Here is a 22,324-nt window from a genome sequence, read left to right on the forward strand (position 1 = left end):
CATGGATTTTAATGAAACTACTCCTAAATAGAACTAATGGCTTAAATTAGATATGTCACTAATAATGCATTTGCAGAAAAGAACTGGGAGAAGATATTAACTTTGTACAGGAAAGTATATTATGAAAATACAGAAATTAAAATATATTAAAATCAGCTGCAATCCAATTTCATTTAATTTAAACGATGCACAAACAAAAAGGCAATAGAAAGCCTGCTATAATCAACACAAGGAACACAGAAACAACTATGGTAATATTCTTGATTATGGAATCTTATTCCAATACTACTGATTACATTTATACAATAGCAGATGTAAACAACAATGTTAGGAGCAAAGCTGAATATGGTGATAACTTTTTTTCTGGATAACAGTCACAAGTTGATAAGAAGAATACAGCATTATGTACTATGGTTGTACATCATTTTGCATTCAGCATAAAAATTATATCTATTTACATAAATATATTTATAAATTAAATTTTATTAGGATTTACAACAATTAATTTTCCCCCTTTATTTTCACTTTTTATCATAATTTCATTTACTTAGGTTAAGCAAAGTATAATATTTTTATTGAATCAATAAACAGCTTTAATCTATCACCATAATTTAATGTAATGAGAAAGGAGGGAGAAGAAAGATAACAGACTTTCAATAGAATGAACTCTATTTTTCCCATAACAGTTAAAAAGAGCATTTCTAAATAATAATTCCTTAAGAAATATTTATAAAAAAAATTCTGGATTAAAATTAGTTGTTTAAATCACAAGGCACAGAGCAAAGCACAGATTTTTATTTTATTTTATCAAGAGCATTCTTTTTCTTTAGCCTTTCCAAAAGTTAGGATTCTGTTGAAGCTTTCTCTGAAAATTAGTATACCACGTTTGAAAAACACTTAGTGGTACAAAACTTTCATTCGGCTTTGGTGTCATTTGGGCTTGTGTTACTGCAAATGATGAAACATAATTAAAAACATTTTCAAGCATTTTATTTGTAAATTCAATAACTGTCCCCGCTGTTGAAGCTGCACTAGCAGTATTAGGAGTTTGCAATTCTATTTGAGCCAAAGGTTCTACTGAGATCCCAATTTGAGCAACATGTGAAATAGGCTGGAGAGAAAAGGGAGTTGATAAGGATGTATCTAGGGAAAACAGAAAAAAAAAAAAATAAATAATAATAATAAAATAAACATACTTATAACAAAAAAATATGCTCTAAAATAAACATTTATAAACAATACAAACACTGCAATGAATTTATAAAATATGTATGGTAGATAATAAAAATCACCTTTAATGTAATTTACACATAATATAGAAAAAAAAAACCCTCTCATTTAAAAAGAAACAAGGAGGCTGGAAGCCTCACCTCAGTTCTGACCTATATGGCTTCTCACACGCAAAAATTCTGGATATTTTAATCAAATGCAATTTTATCCAAAAGCATGAAGAAATACAATTAGCTATAGCAATCAAACTATAAGACTACTTTTAAGTTTCAAAAATTGGTGGCTTTACATGCCTTTCCTTTAACAGATAGTGAATAAAATTTACTGCACTTTACTTTTTTTTTACTTTTAGACAGGCATTTGGAGTGAATGGATGGGTGAAATGGGAGGTTTTTCTTTTTTTTTTTTTTTGGAAGCTTTTTTCAAACTTGGGATATACCACCTCAGAGGAGACCATCACAACTTAGCGATGGTTTCTTCTCCAATGGAGTCTCTCTCTCGTGGCCATTCTCAGCCTCATTTTAAATAATTTCTACTCTTCTTTGTTTGGATTATTGTTTTAAATCTTCTGATTCTATTGTTTATACAGAACAAGTCAGTGAAATTATTCTTATATGGATGAAATCCTATATCCTATATTACACCCAAAATCTTTAGACATTTATCTAAACTCTAGTTTTCCAATAAATGTATTAAGGGTGCTCAAGATACAAGGCAATGGTCAGGCCACACCTTGAATACTGTGTACAGGTCTGGAGGCCTCATTTTAGGACGGATGTAGAGTTGGTAGAATGAGTACAAAAAACGGCAACAAGATTGGTGAGGGGAACAAAGGAGTGCTCTTACCAAGAAAGGATTAAGTTCTGCAAATTGCAGCACCTGGAGACTAGGCACTTGCGAGGTAATCTGATTGAGATGTATAAGGCTTTGAACGGGTTGAGCAAGCTTAACGATGGGATTTTTCCTCTTGCTCAGATTACAAACCTGAGGGGGGGGAAGCATAGATTCAAATTGAGGAAAGAAGGTTGTAGAATAGATGTGCAGAAATTTGCCTTTAGCCAGTGGGTAGTTGATTTCTGGAACAGACTTCTTCTCTTGTTGTGGAAGTTGATAGCTTAAATAAATTTAAGGTTGAGCTAGACAGGCATTTCCTCCGTAGCCGAGTGGGCAGGAGCGGGAGTGCAGTAGCACACGCTCTTTGAGTAGACCGGGGTTCAAGCCCCTGACTGCTGAATACGGTCGATCTGCCAACCCGCACTGGACCAGCGTGGCAGATTATGGTCCATTTCCCTCAGCATGAATTGTTGAGGAGGCTTCCACCCTGCAGTGGGTTGATAATGGCTGCACTTTACTTTTTTTTTACTTTTAGACAGGCATTTGGAGTGAATGGATGGGTGAAATGGGAGGTTTTTCTTTTTTTTTTTTTTTGGCTGATGCTGCATAAGCTTGCTTTCTTGCATCGTATGCCTCAAATAATGCTAAATGCTAAAGATAAGAATGTAGCATATTGCAACTGGCTTGTATTCAAATCTCCAGCTTCATTTTCTGCTGATACTAAAGCCCGCAACAATTGTAAAACAATTATTAATCAATCCAACTTCAATTTCAAACTAGCTACTTATCCAAATGGTAGTCGAGCACTCTGGTCTTCTGCCAAAGCTGATGACTTCAACCTCTGTCCATCTATACTTCCAACTCTACTACATCCTCAACTAAAGATAAAGCTGACTTACTAGTATTTCCTACTTTTCTTCTAACTCTTGTATTGATGATCTTGGTAAGCCATCTCCTACCATACCCAATACACTGCACTCAATGCCACCTGTTATTTTTTGACAGAAGGATGTTAGAATTCTGAAAAATCTTGGTGCCAAGATAGTTCCACATCCTAATGGCATTTCTCCACTTTCTTATTCCACTGGTGTGTTATTAACTATTTAGAAATTTGCTCATATACATCCAGTTCCTAAAAAAAGTGACAAATCTCACACTTCCAGTTGTCTTTCCATTGGATTCATTTCTACTCTTTTCAAAGTAAGAGAAAAATCAATCAACTAATAAATTTTAAACTATCTCAAACGCTTCTCTGATCAATAATTGTCGATCCACTGGTGATACACTGACTTCTGTTACTTGTTTTTGGACAAATTCAACAGAAATGTTTGGTGAAACTCAAGCAATTACACCTGAGATTCCTAAAGCTTTTGTTGTGTTTCTCATAAAGTTTCTCAGTTGTCTTAACTTCTGCACTAATGGTTGCATTTCCCAAGGTTTTGTTGTTCTTTCTCTCACTATATTCCTCTTGTATATTAATGATCTCCTTCCACTTATTGCAAATGCTATCCGTAGTTTTGCCAATGATGGCACAATACATTCCACCTTCCAAGTTTGAGAAACCTTGATCTGCATAAACAGCTTTTACTTCAGTAATATCCACTACCAACTCCTTAAAAGCTGATCTCCAAATAATTTTTAAATAGTTCAAAAAAAAAAAAAAAAACCCCTTAGTTAACTTCATTCCTTCAAAGGCTCAATTTTGTCCTATTGTTCGTGAAAAAGAATCTATGACTACCTAGATTTTCTTCTCCCTGTGAATGATAGTAGATAGCTCTATGTTCTAAATTCTCCATTAATGCTCGTTTTTTTCATAGTTCAGTTCTCCCCCCCACTCTTTTCCTCCGTTATATTATTGATCTTCTTCCACTGACTGGAAATCCTACCTATAATTTTTTTTTTTTTTTTATGTGAACCACAAACATGAGAGGTATTAGAACCTATAGTACTTAGTACCGTGCTTGGGTTAGCACACATTACTGGGTGTGTGTGTGAGTGAGTGAGTGAGTGAGTGAGTGAGTGAGTGAGTGTGTGTGTGTGTGTGTGTGTGTGTGTGTGTGTGTGTGTGTGTGTGTGTGTGTGTGTGTGTGTGTGAGAGAGAGAGAGAGAGAGAGAGAGAGAGAGAGAGTGTGTGTGTGAGAGAGAGAGAGAGAGAGTGTGTGTGTGTGTGTGAGAGAGAGAGAGAGAGAGAGAGAGAGAGAGAGAGAGAGAGAGAGAGAGAGAGAGAGAGAGAGAGAGAGTGTGTGTATGTGTGTAATGCTTTTGATCTGATTATTAGCAGTGATTCTTTATGCATTATGAATCTAAAGTTAAAAGAACCACTATGTAGAAGTGATCAAAGTGTACCGATGTGGGATTTACTTAAAGATGTACCATCAAGGGTAAGGAAAAGGGTTTTTGCTTTTGTAAAGGCTATGGTAGATATAAACTAGTCTGCAATCAAGTCACAAGGGAGGTTCAGCAAGCCAATTCAGATTACGAGAATTCTCAGGCAAAGAAAAGGAGCAAAGTCTTCTTTATTATATTAACAGTAGGAGGAAGGGGCTGAATCACTTAAACTGGTCCATGATGTAAATGGTTTAACCATTGATATCTTGCTCAGGTTGCTGACAGGCTTAATAGGTATTTTGCATATACATTCACACATGAGGAATTCTTCAGGGAGGGGTGTGCAAGAAGTTTATCAAACATTAACAGGGAGCTAAACAATTTTGTGATAACTGACATGAAAGTGGAAGAGAAATTTTTAAAGTTAAACATAAAAAAGACACTTGGGGTGGATGGGATATATCCAACTGTATTAAAGGAGGTAAAACTCTTAGCTATAACTATGAGAGCAGCTATTGGATTCAGGGGAGATGCCTGTGGGCTGGAGATGTGTGAACGTAAACCCAATTCACAAAGGGAGATCAAGGGGTGACACGAGTAATTACAGACCTGTTAGTTTAACTTCTGTTCCAAAGAAAATAATGGAGTCACTGGTTAAAGAAGTAATTAGGATCATCTAGACCAGGGGTGGCCAACGAGTCGCTCACGATCTACCAGTCGATCGCGGATTTAATTTCGGTCGATCATGACGAATTTTAAATATACAGTCATCCCTCTATTTGTGCACCTTGTGCAATGAAATTTTTGAGATGATAGATCGTGGCACATTTTGAAGGAAAAAAGTAGATCGTATCACAAATTACGTTGGCCACTACTGATCTAGACAATAGTGCAGAAAAAATAATTTTGATATCATATACAGTTGAACTTGTTTATAATGAGCCTGCTTACAACAACTTCCCGTACACAAAGAGTAAACTGAGATATTTTGTTTGGTCTCATTTAAAAACATAGCATTCAATTCAGATATAATGAGCACATCCTGGATATAATGAGGGAACATACCACCATGTGCAGCAAACCAAGTGCTTCTTGTCATCCTTTAGAAATGAGAAGAAAGTTTCTACTTGTCCTTCAAAAGAAAGTTTATAAAATTGTCTGTGATATCCGCTGTCTTGAATGATCAACATCAAAGCAGCGAATGCTTCTAAGCTCTCTAGAGGTCTGCTTTTACCTACTCTGCAGCAGCTAGCTATTGGTCATTGGCAAATCAATCAGCGAGCTGTAAAACACATCCCCACTTCTTTTCTGATGACCAATCGATGGCCGCTGCTGAATAAATAAAAGCAGACCTCCAGAGAGCTTAGATGCATTCACTGCTTTGATGCTGATCATTTCAGACAATGGATTTCGCAGAAATTTTTATACACTGTCCTTTTAAGGACGAACTGTATTCTCACTTCTAAAGGATAGTAGGTGGAACTTGGTTTCAATCTCGGAGCCCGAAAATGTCGAAGAGGAAAGCATTATCGGTGAAGGAAAAAGCAAAAATTGTTGAAGAACTGCAGACTGGTCAGAAGAACATAGAGATATGAAAGAAGTACAGACTTTCTTCGTCTATTGTTTCAACACTGGAAAAAGAGACGCAATGTTGAAGGCCTGCGATGACAACGTAACAAATGCAAAGAGACTCAAGGATGACGTTGATCAAGCTCTGCTGAAATGGTTCACTGCACAAAGAAATGCCAGTTTTCCGTAAGTGGACCAATCTTAAAGGCTAAAGCAGAAGAATTTGCATGGCTTTTCAACTATGCAGGATTTTGTTGCTGAGATGGGTGGCTTAACTGTTTTAAGAATTTCAAAATCAGTGGAGGAGCATCTGCAGTGAACATAGAGATAATATCTAAGTGGATGAGCAATGTGTGGCCACTTCATTCTCAAGGCTACAGTGACAATGACATCTACAATATGGATGAAGCTGGAATTTTCTATAATGTTACTCCTGACCAAACTTTGAAATTCTATGGCAAAAAAACATGCATTGGAGGAAAGTTGTTGAAGAATAGACTTAGAGTAGTTATCTGTGTGAATATGTCTGGGACAGATAAATGGTGTCTTTTATCTGTCTGTAAGTGATTGGAAAGTCTGCCAAACCAAGATGCTTCATGAATGTGAAGCAACTTCCAGTGGCCTATACGTCAAACAGAAAAGCTTGGATGACTTCAGATATTTTCACAGATTACCTCAAAAAGTGGGACAAAGATCTTCGTAAGAAAAACGCAAAATTATACTTGTTGTAGATAACTGTCGTGCACATCCACAGAAAGTCGACAGTCTAAGTCACATAATGCTTGTTTTTTGCCTCCAAACATTACAGCAGTGCTACAACCAATGGATCAAGGTGTGATCGGAAGTTTCAAAGCTCAGGTTCGTTGCAATTTGGTCCTTTTGCTCATTGATAGAATAGACAAGGGAATTGAAACGAAAATCTGAGTTCTCGTGGGAATGCGTTTCACAAAATTGCATTCAAAACTGTTTCAAGAAGGCTGGATTTCAGTCAAAGCAAGGTAATGTTACTGGTGAGGAAGGTCACATTGCGTTATCTGAGTGGTTGCAAAAAAGGAGTCCAGAGTATTTGAATCAACTTCTAAACGTCGACAGTTGGGAGACAGGTGATGATGTCGTAACTCCGAGAGCTCTTACAACAGAAGACATCGTAGAAACTATCTGAGTAGCAGGTGAAGAAAGTAAAGAAGAAGTAGATGAAGAAAACTCCATTCAGCCTCCATCATATGGAGCAGCTGTTGACAGTGTAGAGAACTGTCCGTATTCTTTCGAAGCTACAGACGATACTGATGCAGAGGTATTCAGTGCCTTAAGTCTGATCAGAATAAAGTTGAGACAAAAACAGAAGAAGACCAGTCAAATGACCCTACATTCATTCCTGAAAATTGGATAATCACTTTTTGAAACAATCAGCCCTTTTTAGGGCCAAAAATAATTTCCATATGAAGATTAAAATCTTTTACAGTTTGCAATTCACGTTTGCTTCTGGTTCCTACACTTTTATTGTTCCAAATCATCTAACCCAGGTATAACGAGTACTCAGATATAGTGAGCACATATTGTGGTCCAGTGAAACTCGTTATAAACGAGTTCAACTGTAGTTGTATTTCAGAAAGCTTTTGATACCATTGCACATAAAAGATTGCTGTACAAATTGGGGCAGTGTGGAATTACAGGAAAGTTACTGCTATGGTATAAGGGGATGGCTGAATGGGAGAAGACAGAGAGTGGTTATCAATGGACACTTCTCTTTGTCACTAATTAATGTTATTAGTGGAGTCCCACAGAGTTTGGTGCTGGGCCCATTATTGTTTTCTGTATTTATTAATGATATTGATGAGGGTATAATGATATATGATGAAAGTTTGCAGATACAAAGGTTGGCATGGTGACAGTAATGAAGCTATGCTGCAACAAGGTCTAGAAAAAAAATTAGGCTAATGAGCTAAGAAATGAGAACAGTTTTAAAAAGTAAAGATTTAAAATCAGTTTTAAAATGGAAATTAAGACTAATGCGCTGCTCACACCACTAATGCTTTGCAATAGCAAAATGTGCAAAGTTGTTCTCAGCAGTAGTCCTCTTGTGCTCCAAGACATGATTAGCATTAGCATTAGTAGAGGCATTTGATGCAAGAAAGCAAGATTATGCAGCATCAGCCAAAAAAAAAAAAAAAAAACAACCACTTCCACTTCACCCCTCTGTTCGTTCAAAATACCTGTCCAGCTGAGCCTTAAACTTATTTAGGCTATCAACCTCCACCACAAGGGATGGAAGTCTGTTCCACCAACCAACCACCCGCTGGCTAAAGGCAAATTTCCGCACGTCTATCCTACATCTGTCTTTCCTCAATTTGAATTTATGCCCTCTCAGGTGATTATTCTGAGCTAGAGGAAGAATCCCATCAGCATTGAGCATGCTTAAACCATTCAAGGCTTTATACACCTCTATCAGATCACCTCGCTGGTGCCTAGTCTCCAGCAAATCTCCCCCACCCCTCTCAGCAGCACAATTTAAGTTCACTTCAGTATATGTCATGCTGGTGTACACGTCTAGCCTTCTATTTATGTCATTGGATGCCATGCCATATTCTAAGCTGATGAAGAAATGCTGACCTGTCAGATGTAGTTACCATGGAAAAATTAAATAAGTGCCTGAAAAATAAAAGCAGTTAAGCATACCATGAAAATGTTGCTCTTGAGTAGTAGAGGCATATGATGCAATAAAGCAAGCCTATGTAGTGTAGCATCAGCCAAAAAAAAAAAAAAAAAAACATTTCACACATCCACTCCCTCTAAAAGTTTGTTCAGTTCCTCCTTGAATTTATTTAAGCTATCAACTTCCACAATGCCAAATGAAAGTTTGTTCCAGCAATCAACTACTTGCTGGCTAAAGGCAAATTTCCACACATCTGTTCTACAATTCTCTTTCCTCAATTTGAATTTTTATGCCCCATCAGGTTCGTAATTTGAACAAGAGGAAGAATCCCATCAGAATTGGGCCTGCTCAACCCATTCAAGGCCTATATACCCGATACACCTTAATCAGATCACCTCGCAGGTGCCTAGTCTCCAGAGGCTGCAATTTGCAGAATTTAAACCTTTCTTGGTAAGAGGACCCCTTCGTTCCCCTCACCAATCTTGTTGCCCTTCTCTGTACTCGCTCAAGCAACTCTACATCCTTCCTAAAATGAGGCCTTCAGACCTGTATGCAGTACTGAAAGTGTAGACCACCTGGAAATAAAATAAACAATTTTCAAAGGAAAGAGTGATTTAGAGATGCCCCACATGTGTTTATTATGATTCATTTTATAATTATACCTAGTCTGAACTTGAGAACTGAAATCACAACATGAAATTATAAGCATATGCAAAAATAGAGGGCAAAATAAAATTATTAACTTAAATTTTCTGCAACGTAAATTTCAATTTTTCTGATATAACAGCAAATGAGTACAAATACATACTAGATTTTAACTTGGAAACCTTGAATATTGCACTTGGTTTGTTATTTGAAATATGCCCAAGAAACTGCCAGGATGGAGGTGAAGCTGGATCAGGCCAGCTGAAGTATACTAGTTTAAAAAAAAAAAAGTCACACTATGAATATCATCATGCACAATACACATACTTTGGGAAATTAAAAATTTCATAGCATCACTTAGAAATAATGACAATAAAATTGTGTTCACAATTTTATTGTCATTATTTCTAAGTGTTCTTTGTATAAACAAATGCAAAAATTAAAGAGTCATAATCCAGCGGGACCAGCGCATTCTGCCTAGGGGGCTGCCCCTGTGTTGCCTGATGACCAAGTGCAAGCTCTGGCGTTGATGTGGGCAGCTGAGAGCTTGATGGGCCCCTCAATTTATTTCCTTCGAGGGCATCCACCCTGTCCTTCAAGGTCTCATAAAGGCCCATAACAACGCTGAGTTGTCGCCTGATTTCCTTGCACTCCTTACATCGTGCACACACAAAGACATCCCCCTTGGCAGTATCATGTCCCGTACCCGACTGCTCCGCAAACATCAAGCAAACAGTGCATTTTAATAGACTGTGATTCAGAGGGCAACTGCCCCCCTCAGTTCTCCCCTGAACCACAGCACTCCCATTAGCTTGAGCCTTTTGCTTTGCTGCTCTGGTCAGAGTCATGATTCCAATTTAATTCAATAAAATTTAAAACAAAAATTAAATCCTTAAGTTATATCCCAAAACAGTTATGTTATATATATATATATATATTTTTTTTTTTCGGTATCTAGTGTTCCCTTTATACAACTTCCGTATCACGTGTACCACTATAGTTATGTATTAATTATTTGTTACGATTAAGTCGTTATATATATTTATAGAGTTAAAAATACAATATAATTGACAATAAAGTTTATCAAGATTAATAGATTTACTGATTAATTGACAATATTATATTATGCAGTATACTACACTAAGCTTATGCTATCGTGTAAAAATGGCGGGAATTCACGAACGGTATTTCTACGGACTCGTAAGTATTGATTAGCTTCGAAATCTCGCTATCTCAATTTAGAATAAACTAAGGATCCTGACTAAGTCTATAATCTGCTTATAGAAGATAATTTGATATAACAATTGGTTAATAAATCGACTAAATTTGGTTAAAAGACCTCTCGTTCAATTTGTGACACGTGGATTTGATACCGTTACCGATACTAAGTAATATCTACGAAATCTCTGTCTAAGTTAAACTTTAAACTAAGTATCGTAACTAGGAATATAAAGCTACTCTAGAAAATAAGTTAATATGACAATTTAAACTAATAAAGCAGAAAATAAATCAGGAAAAACTTCTCTGTTTGAAGAGCTTTAAGGAGCAATGTCTGCACAGGCTAACCTCGCACCCAGTCTTCTCCCACTCAACCATCCCTTTATCCATAGCAGCAATTTGCCTCCAATGCCACACTGCTCCAATTTGTGCAGCAGTCTTCCATGTGCAACAGTATCAAAAGGCTTTCTAAGATCCAAATATATAATATCAAAGTTATTCCCTCCATCCAGTTCTTTTGTGACTGCATCATAGTATCCAATCAAATTGGTCAGACAAGACTTTCCCTTAACAAAACCATGCTGTGTCCGAGCTATAACTGAAGTCTTGTCTAGATGATCCTGCAGTGCTTCTTTAACCAGTGCCTCCATTAATTTTCCTGGAACAGAAGTTAAACTCACAGGTCTATAATTACTTGTGTCAGCCTTTGATCCTCCTTTATGAATTGGGGTCACATTTGCACATCTCCAGTCTATAGGTACCTCCCCTGAGTGCAAAGAATAATTATGGCTAAGGGTTTGCTTACTTCCTTTGCTGCCTCCTTTAATATAACTGGATAGATCCCATCCACCCCGGGTGCCTTTTTTATGTTTATCCTCAACAATTTCTCCTCCACTTTCCTCTCAGTTATTACAAAATCATCTAGCTCACTGCCAGAGTTTACTTCAACTCTGGCATTCCCCTTCCTGAATAACTCCTCATGTGTGAATGTAGATGCAAAATACTCGTTTAGTTTGATAGCCACCTGAGCAGGATCACAACTGTTGAACCATCAATATCCAGTGGACCAATCTGATTCATCCCTTTCCTTCTAGAGTTTACATAGGTAAAGAACTCTTTTCTGTTTTTCTTTGCATCCTTTGCCAAGGATTTCTCATAATCTGCCTTTGCCTGCCTAATCTCCTTTGTGACTTGGTTACAGACCAGCTTATACCTATCATAGGCTTCCATGTCACCCATTAATTTATATGTATCCCATGCATTTTTCTACTCTGCCATGTGTCTCATTAGTTCATCTGACATCCATTTAGGCTTAAACCTTGAACAATATTTCTTAGTTGGTATGTAAAGCCTAGTAGCTTCCAAGATAAGTTCTTTGAATGCTTCCCATTTTGAATTTGCTGTTGGTAACATCATCAGTTGGTCTCACTGTATAAATTTAAATACTGTCTCAGACCATCGTAGTCGCCTTTACGAAAACAAAAACCCTTCCCTTTACCTCTGATGGTAGTTACCTCCTTGAGTAAATCCCACCTCAACACACTGTGATCACTGCCACCTAGTGGTTCATTTATCTGCAGATTCTTAATGCATGAAGAATCACTACTGATAATCAGATCAAGAGTATTGCTCCCTCTAGTTGCCTCCCGAACATGCTGATGTAGAAAACAATTATCCAATAAATCCACAAAAGCCTTGCTAGTGTGTGAATGACCAACCCACAAATTCCAGTCAATATCAGGGAAATTAAAATCGCCCATTATAAGACTCTCTGATTTACTGGCCCACTCTATTTCCCTGTACAGTTTCTTATTATACTCATCAGAGTCATTAGGCTTATAGCACACTCCTACTCTCAATTTTGATCTCCTAATGCTTATATCACACCAAACTGACTCGACACTGCAGTGTCCAGCGATGTCGACTGGCTTCACTTCCTTGGATTTTATGTGTTTCTTAACTAATAGCATAACCCCTTCTCCGTTCCTATCCTTTCTGTACACATTGTACTCCCCAAATTCCAGTTCTGCATTCCTTATATCTGTGTGACACCATGTCTCTGATATCCCAACAATATCTGCCTTTGATGTTTTGAGCAATACATCAAATTCATCAAATTTATTTACCAAACTCCTAGCATTGGTGTACACGCAAGTATACACGCACCTGTTCCTATTCTTAGCTACCCTAACACAACCTATGTGTTTACTTGTACCGCAATGATTGGCATTTATTTCTTTAGATGAAGTAGAGAAATCTTGGGATCCTTCCCAAGATTTCTCTAGTTCATTCGAGAATGTTCATCGCCAGAACATCCTTCATATGAAAAGTGTGAATGTGTGAAGTGTAAGAAATATAAAATACTTCGAAACAAATTGGATTGAACCCACTGCTTGCTTTCTGCTATCATTATGGAATCATCATGCTAATTTCAGTCCTAGGACTAAATTATGTGGAAGAATGGCATTATGCCTTAAATAAAGCTGCAGGACATCATCATGTTAATATATGGAAGATGATTACCCATTTAAAAAATATAACAAGCTAACTTTAAGAGTATACTAGAATTAGTAAATGTTGGAATCTTACACCTCGTAAAAATTGCAAATACGAGGGCATTAATAAGAAATTAATGAAATTAACAGCAGATGGACAAAACAGGGAGTGATTTACAGACTTTTGTGCAAGCAGTTGTTACTTTCTTCCACTAAATGATTAGTATAATTTAAACTTCAATAATTTGTATTTGTATTTTAAACTTGTGTTTATTTCTTTATTTGATATCAAAACATTTATACATAAAGAAAATTAAATTGTTTATTAACAAAACAATAATTTTTTATTACTGTATTTTTATTTTGTTGTTATGTTTGCTTATTTTTTTTCATTATGTTTTTTAAGTCCTTTTTTATATTTTTATCACTCAGGAAAAATAAAATACAGTTACATACTCACAATGGAAATGTGGGAATAAGGTAAATGGAATAAAGGCCATGCGATTAGGGCAAGTGGGATGTAGAGCATATCCTTTTAGGGCAAGCGGGAAAGAGGGCAAGTAGAATATAGGGCTTACGCTATTAGGGTATACAGTTTAGGGCACGTGAGGTAATGCCATTTGAAATACTTATTGAATCATCAAATGCAGAAGTTGTAGGAATATCAGAGACACAGTGTCACTCAGATATAAAGGATTCAGAATTTGCATATGGTATGATGTGTACAGAAAGGAGAGACAAGGCAGGAAGTAGGGGTTGTGCTCTTAGTCAAAAAGCACATAAAATCCAAGACGGTGCATTCAGTCAACATGGGTGGCCAGTGCAATGTTGATCAGTTTGGTGTGACATAAACACTGGCAAAACAATATTTAAGTGTAGGGGTGTGTGTGTGTGTTATAGGCCCGATGACTGATGAGTATGATGAACTGTACAGAAATAGTGTGGGTCAGTAAATCAGAATGTCTTATAATGGCGGAATTTAATATTACAGATATTGACTGGACCTTGTGAGTTGGTCACTCACAGTGGCCAGACTTTTGTGGATTTATTGGATGATTGTTTACTACACCAGCATATTAGAGAGGCATCAAGAGAAAGCAATACTTTTGATCCAATTAATCAGCAGTGATTCTTCAAGTATTCAGAATCTGCAGATAAAAGACTCACTAGGTGGCAGTGATCACAATGTACTGATGTGGGATTTACTTAAAGATGTAACTACTGTCAAAGGCAAGGGAAAGGGTTTTTGCTTTCATAAAGGTGACTACAGCGTCTCACACAAATTTTAAATTCTATGTTGTGGGACAACTGATGATGTTATCAATAGCAAATTCTAAATGGGAAGCATTCGGGGATGCTATTGTAGAAGCTACTAGGCTTTTTTATACCAAATAAGAAGATACAATTCAAGGCATAAAAAAAAAAAAAAAAAACATGCATAGGATGTATATAAATTATCAGGTGAAACAGATACCTGTAGTAGATATAAATTAGTTTGCAATTAAATCAGAAAGGAGGATAGACAAGCTAAGGCAGATTATGAGGTTACTAATGAGTGAAAAAAGAAGAGCAATGGGTCGGAGGGAGCAAGGATTGTTCAGGTGCTTACCCAGTTTGGAATAATTTTTACCAGTGCAGTTTTCCTACTCTATATAAAGTGAGCCTTATTGAGGCACTTATTATATAACATTACCATTATGTATGGCTTCAGCTGGAAGAATTTTTTGAACTCCTACTTCAATAAGGTCCAGCCCTTGCTGAAATAGAGTCTATCATTGTTTATTGATTTATTTATTAATTTATTGTTTTTGATTTTGTTATTGGCATTTATTGTTTTTGATTTTGTTATTGGCATTTATTGGTTTTGATTTTTGGCAGCTGCTTCCAACTCAGAAACAGATTAAGAAGGAAAAGAGATATATTATCAGGAGAAGAATAGGACAAGTTGATGAATAGGAAAGTTGGATTAAAGAGGGAAGTCTGCAGAAAGATCATCTTCAGGGAATAGTGCATTCAATATGCCATTGACAGTTTCAGTCCAAGCGATAGTTTCACCCACGAATCAGTTGGAACAATATACTTCTCCAGAATGAATTTTATTTATTGTGAGTTTATAGATCAGACACCAAAGGTCATTATTATTTTCAAAAATTTTGATGACTTATTGCCAAGAAATGACTTCTTTTAGGAATACTTTTTTATACCAATTTTATAAGGTCTTGATAAGTGTGTTTGAGATCTGCATCTCTGCCTTCTTTGGAGTTCTTCCCTTGCAAAGAGAACCTATCTACAAAGAAAAGTGGAGTATGTTTTGAGAACAAAGGGGATAGGAGTATGTTTTGAGAACTTTCTTCAAAGTTCTCAAAACATACTCCTGCCTCTACTGCCTCTCCTGCCTCTACTGCTACTTCAAGTGGCAGTAGAGGCAGCTTTGATAATAAATCTTTAGAAGAGAGGCTAAATCATGGGAAATCACTGAATTTGCAATTTATAGGTCTTTAAAAATTTTCCATTTGATATACCTGAGGGTACTGCATTATGGATTGGAAGTAAGCTATCAGAGGCTGGAATGTATTAAAAGCAGATAACATGCTAAGAGTACAGTCCAGATATACTTCAAATTATAAATATTTGAAGCTAATGTATAAGAAATTATGGTGAGATCTGTTTTCAGTTTCCTACGGCACTTGAGAGTAGCAGGCTGGACTGGTTCATTTAGAACTGTGAGATTTGGTGCATATAGGAAGTCTTCAAACAGAGAATCTCTGTGATCAGTGATGGTAAAATGCCATAAGGCCAATTTATTGTTGGCATCAACATAATTATGAGATGTGAAGAGTCAACAATATCAATAACTTTTCCTAGGAAATGTAGAAAAGGAGATGGTCTTCTGTGGGTGGGCAGAAAAGTAACAGCAGAAAGATGGTAGAGGATAGTGCAGGTTGCATACTGGTGACAGAGACCACTGATTTTCATGACATCTAATTTTGAATTAAGTAAGATAGCTGTGCAAGGTTCATCATGATCTGGCAGTATAACACTGGGAAGATAGAGGACAGTGAAAAACCTTGTATACTAATAAGATTTCTGTATACAAGCAATGTCCACTCAATTTTCCTCAATGTGTTTATGCAAATTTTCCATTAGAGTTTTGGACAATTTGAGCATTTTGTTGAGCTATTTTTAGAGAGCAAACATCTGATGATAACAGGACATTAAGAGTGATGTTACATACAGTTGTATTAGCCACACACTGTTTTATTTCATACCACCTCCAGGGTTTTCAAATATTCAGGGCATTCCTGATCATGCACTGAGTGGTTATGAGGTTTCTATCTCCACAAACAATTATGGCAGGAAGGAGAACTGGTTAGGTCAGGGCACTCTGCAAAAGTATTTGTCCTGTTTTGACACAATGGCCTCAGGTAGATTCCAGTTTAGAAGATTGAGATGCATGCTCATAGCCTATGCAAGTGAAACACTTTGTGACTACTGTGTATTGTTTACATTTGTAGGAGGTCAACTAAAGTATAGGTGTTCAAGAATATTAATAATTCTGTAAATCCTGAGGGAAAGTGCAAAACCCAGATCACAGATGAGTTAGTAGAATTTGTGAAATCTAAAGGAAACTTCCTTCTCGAGGTCCACCTGGACATCGAGAAGGAAAAGAGATGTTAAGATCTTTTAAATTTTTGTATACAGTTTCAGGAATTTTGTATTCCTGAAATTGTATACAAAATTTTTTGTTTAGATGAATTTATATCCAAATAAAAAATCAAGATGGTAGGTTTAAGTTTTTTAGGTGTGTCACAAAGAATTCCTGAATTGGAGAGGGCATAGAATAAGTTAAGTTATTTTTGCAATATCTTATAACGAGTTTGTCGCCATGAGAAGTTCATTGTTTCTGGTTATTCTCACGAACTTAATTTTAATCTCTTTAAAAAAGTTGAGGGTTCTTATGACTTCCATTCTAATATCTTGCCCAGTACTAAAATTGTATTTCTCCACGCATGGCTTTTAGAATGACAAGGTTTTGGGAATTAGGTTGAAGTGAGTTGTGCTGGACAATTTTCATTGGTATTGGTATGGATGTTTAAGGGCACAAAGGCAGCTGAGGCTAAAATGTGCCTCGGCATTTTTCATCTCGGAGAGCAAGGAATGAACAACTTGAGCAGACTCCCTTGTAGTTGGGGAATTATTTTTTATGGCTGCTATATTAGATGAAAACTAAGTTATTCCCTGTGTTCTTTTGAATTCTATTCTGTTTTCAGATTCTTTTGAAATTACAGCCAGTTTCTTGTTCTCGAAATGAAGTCAGATCACTATCTGTTCCATTTCGCTCCAGCTTCAAAATTTGCTGGCCCTTGTGGTTAGCTGTCTGTGGTTTTTCATTTGTTATTATTGCCTCTCTCCATTCTCTTCTTGAGTCAAACAGTTGCCTGAAGAGGTGGGAGGGAGAATGGAGGGAACACATTCTCTATTTCCTATTAGAATCTTGTGATTCCATAGGCTCACTATTCCTCCCACAATTAGCAGTAACATCAATGGCATCCTTGATAGTCTTGTGCACAGAAAAAGAAGAGGCATAAGTGGAGATGAGAACAGTATGCATTCTGCAGTATTTCTCAGAATGCCACGACTCATGTTGCATAAAAAAAAAAGAGATGGAGGGAATGCCAGAGTTTTTATATGCAGACCCCTCCATCTCTTCTGTCATGAACATGGTTTTCACCACTTCAAGGCTCTAATAGGCAAAGGTGGTCGTTTTTGTTGTTGTGGGGGTTTCATGGTGCATAAGCTACTTTGGCTATAATGCACCTATTCATTAATTATAAAAAGGAAAAGAGAAAGTCTTGTAAAGTTTGAAAAGTCCTTAATCAGAAAATATTAAAAATTCCAGTTTGCTCGAGGAAGTGGAAAAATTCAGAAGTATCAGCCTTGTCACCAATCACATTCTCTAGAGTTATTGGTTGATGAAGGTTAACTAGTGATTACAGGGTTAAAATTCTGTCTTGTTTATAATAGAGGCAGTCAATGAGAATATGTTTAACAGTCAGATTTATATAACAACGTGGACAGAGTGTAGAGTGTGTTTAGTGTCAAATGGCACCAGGGGTTCCCCCCATCTCCGCATGCTATACATTGTGGGTGTGAAACAGAACACTGTCAATATGGATTTTGTATTTGTGTAGCGTCGTGTACTGTTGTTCATCTGGTCATTTAGCCGCTGGGCCCCTAATGGAACCCAACGTTGCCCCACTCCACCCCATGGAGGCAGACCAGGTACACCACTATTATAGTTATTTACTCTGGCAGGTCCTACCACCTAATTTCCTGAGATTTCAGTGGCAAGGACCTTAAAAAAAAAAAAAAAAAAACGCTATAGATAGGGATCAGCCAAAACAAAGGAAGTACTAGTTGGGCGATTTGATGTTGTTAAGTTTTTGGATGTAGGACTCAAGCAATTTGGAGTTGATTCAGATGCTAGTTGTAAGTTAGAGAAGGGGAGGGAGACTGAAGACTGGGGGGAAAAGACAGAGATACGGGGTCTATAGGGAAGATGACCCCAAGTCAGTGGAGCAGGCCCATGCCCCACCAGAGTGAAAAATAGGGGTGGCAAAGGGGGGGACACCAGGGATGAACTCCCCCTCCCACTGGGGAGTGGAGGCAAAGGACCATGCAAGGGAGCGTGGTTAGGGAGGCCTAATGGCAGTGCAGCTGAGCTGTGCTGGTGGGTTCTGTCACTCCTGGGACGAAGGAAGGGAGGGTTTTTTTTTTTTTTTTTTTTCCTTCTCCTGAGAGGACTGTTATATCCAGGAAGTTTCTTACTTTGATCTTCAATGGGTGGTGTTTGGGTGGCAAACCCGTCTAGCAGTGAAGACAGACTGCGCAAACTCTGTAAAGGCGGCGTAGCGCTGCTCGTCCATCATAACCAGGTGCTCACAATGCCGGGGATTTTCTTGCATTTTAGTGGCAAACCTTAGCCGGAACTCATCATATTCATGGCAATCATACATTATGTGATCCCACGTTTCTTCAGCCCCGCAGTGACACAGTGGATCATCTTCAATGCCTAGGGATGTTAGCTTCGCTTTAAAGGGTCCGTGGCCTGTCAACAGAAATGTAGTATGGAGGCCTGGTGAGTACCAGGGAGGAGGCTTTGGACTGATGAGGTTCACAGAGGGAATGAACTTTTTGGTTATCAATCCTTTGTTGGTGGTGTCCCATGTCTCTTGCCAGGTCCAGTACATAATTTCAGAGATTCTCTTCCTTTCCTGTTTGGGGTTGTTATCAAGGTTAAGAGTGATGCCTGCTGTTTCGGTGGGAATACTCTTCTTCAATCGTTGAGACAATCCTCTTCTTATTACCTCTAGGTGTAGTGGTATACATCCAGCTAGAACCTGTAGAGCTGGGGTGCTTACTATACGGCACGCTCTTGTTTCGGCAAGGAGCATAGAACGCTGTATGGAGTCTAGTTTACGGCGATTTCGGTAGAGGGAGGCCCTAGTACAACATACTGAGGCTCCATAGCAAGCTATTGGGACAAATATGGCATTATAGATGAGGGCCAGAGCCCGGCGCTTAAGGCCCCAGTCTGCACGGCTTATACGGATGATCATGGCCGAGTATTGTTTTATTTTCTGTGACATGTATTTCAAGTGAGGATGGAAATTTAACTTCATATCTAAGACGATTCCTAAATACTTGATTTCTGGGTATAATCTTATGGAGGTGTTGTCAATTTTGATAACCGGTGGTCTTCGTAGTTGGAGTGTTCCTTTGAGCAATATAGATTTGGTTTTCTCTCCCAAGATCTTTAGTCGGTGAATGGCTGCCCAATCCTGGAGCTTAGTTAGTACGCAATTTGCTCGTTCCTCTAGATCAGATCTTGTGTCACCATGCACCACCAAAACCAAATCGTCAGCAAATGCAAGGGGTTGAGTCATCCCCAAGTCCATCCCAAGGAACTCGTCCAGAAAGATGGACCAAAAGAAAGGCCCCAGGACCGAGCCCTGGTGACAGCCTCGGGAGACCTGGCTAGTGACAGACTTGTAATGTGGACACTGGTGGATCATCTCCTGTGAGTAAATGAATGTGGGTCAGGTGAGTATGACCTATTCTTGCTCTTGAAAGTATTACTTCTTCTCGCCTTGATGTATGGACACTGGAGTACCAGATTTTTGGATTCTGTTTAATCTGAAAGAGATTATGAGTTTGAGAATGACAGAGTGCTGTCCATTCTGATAGGCATGCAGCATGAATGATTAATGCATAGTCTGATGCTGGAACAGGGATATTGGTTAAATCTAAAATAGTTCGATTTTTGCAGCTTTTGCAGCCAGTTCATTGCCCAAAATACCAGAGTGTGCCAGAGTCCAACAGAAGGTAACCAGTTGGTGGCATTCTTCAATCTGCAGTAATAATCTTCTAATTTCATTTATAACAGGGTGAATTTTATCTGAGGAATTACACAAAGCCTTGATTGAGCTGAGGGAATCAATGTAAATTACAGATTTTAAGGAATGGTCAGAATAGAGTTTTTGTACAGCTAGTTTAATTGAAAATAATTCAGTTGAAAAGATACTGAATTCAGAAGGAAGGGATGCTGATATAATTGTATTCGGAAACACTGCAGCTACTCCAAAGTTTGAATTGGATTTAGAGCCATCTGCGGCGCCTCTGTAGCCAGGTGGGCAGGAGCAGCAGTGTGTAGCACACATTTATTGATTAGACCGGGGTTCGAGCCCGTGACCACCAAATACGGAGGAAGCGGAAAGGTCAGGGAATGACCACCGCATATCCCCGGAGCAATATGGCCTTAGTTGCTAATGCTCCTTAAAAAAAAAAGAGCCATCTGCGTATATTGGGAAAAAATCAATATATCTTTGACTGTGAACTGCATGAAGTTGTCTGATATTTGATGCTTGCAAAATATTCTTTACAAGTTGCTACCTGTTGTACGGAATGGATGGAAACATTCCAAACCTGCATTAGTTCAAGAAGGGGAAGACCAGCTGGTTTTACTATGCTAGGTTTATTTCTGTACTGATTTTCTAATGGTGGATTGAAAAGATATGACTGAATGGGATGCAAGGCACAACTTTGTATCTTGACAATAGTGAAGTACAATAGTGATTGTACTTCAGCAATAGTGATTTCCTATGTAAAGATAGTGGGGGACTCATGAGCATCAATGTAAAGGCTATGTGTTGGTGATGTTCTGAATGCACCAAGCGCAATCCTCAGTGCACGGTGTTGAACTGGATCAAGCCAGCGTAATGCACTCTTTCTGGCAGAATCATAGATGGAAGCTCCATAATCGAGATGGGTCTGATTAATGCCCTGTATAACTGAATCAAGGACGTACGATCTGCACCCCATGTTAGGACAGATAGTGCGCTTAGTATATTTATCTTTTTTAGACAAGAGGTAGGTATCTTTTTAATGTGCTCTAAGAAATTTAACTTATTGTCCAGAATTAATCCTAGAAATCTGATGTTATTAGTGACTGGGATGGAGATACTTTGAAGTTCAGGTTCCGGATGAAACTTGCGTTATCTACAAAAATGGATAGCAACTGTTTTCTGCTGTGAGAGTTGATAGCCGTTGATGCTGGCCCATTGCTGTATTTTATTTAGTGATATCTGCAGCTGTTGTTCAATAAATCTCATGTTTTGGGAATGACAGGAGATGGAAAGGTCATCTGCATAAAGGTAAGTCTCTACAGTGTTTGGAAGTTGTTTAGTGATAGAATTTATTCTAAGAGCGAAAAGAGTGGCACTCGTACTGATCCCTGTGGAATACCTTTTTCCTGAATGAACATTGCAGAAAGGGCATGCTGGTATCGAACTTTAAACGATCTAGTATGTAGAAAATTCTTCATAAATATAGGAAGGTTGCCATGCAGACCAAGAAAGTAAAGATCTCTTAATATGCCTTGCTGCCAGGTGGTGTCAAAGGCCTCCTCTATATCTATGGAAACCATTACTAGATGTTCATGTTTAATGAAGGCATTATGAATGGCAAATTCAGCCTTAACCATAAGGTCCAAGCATGACCTGTTTTGACAAAAGCCATATTGACTATGGCTCATTAACTGTTCTCACTCAATGATCTAGACAAGTCTACTGTGGACAATTTTTTCTAGGAGTTTGCTGAGGCAGCTTGAGAGGGATATTGGTCTATAGCTATGCAGATTGGTTGGATCTTTTCCAGGCTTTAGGAACACCAAAACAGTAGAATGATGCCAAGAAGCTAGATAAACATTTTCTAGAAAAATACGGTTGTAAAAGACCAGGAAGAGGTGCAAAGCTTTGTCATCAAGATGTTGTAGCATGATATAATAGATCCC

The 22,324-nt window shown here is 37.9% G+C and overlaps 1 protein-coding gene across 1 annotated transcript in view; it reads right to left on the reverse strand.

The window, feature by feature from the left end:
• Positions 1–759: 759 nt before the first annotated feature.
• Positions 760–22,324, reverse strand: part of LOC150086118 (protein OPI10 homolog) — a 31,492-nt gene continuing 9,927 nt past the window's right edge. The window contains exons 3-4 of the mRNA XM_090373724.1: positions 9,423–9,530; positions 760–1,143 (exon numbers count right to left, since the gene is read on the reverse strand). Of these exons, the coding sequence (XP_090229850.1) occupies positions 827–1,143; positions 9,423–9,530 (425 nt within the window). The 3' untranslated portion in view covers positions 760–826. The remainder of the gene's footprint in view (positions 1,144–9,422; positions 9,531–22,324) is intronic.

Source organism: Mastigoproctus giganteus, chromosome 5 (genome assembly GCF_048544385.1).
Source record: "Mastigoproctus giganteus isolate SK-2022 chromosome 5, ASM4854438v1, whole genome shotgun sequence".
Lineage (NCBI taxonomy): Eukaryota > Metazoa > Arthropoda > Arachnida > Uropygi > Thelyphonidae > Mastigoproctus > Mastigoproctus giganteus.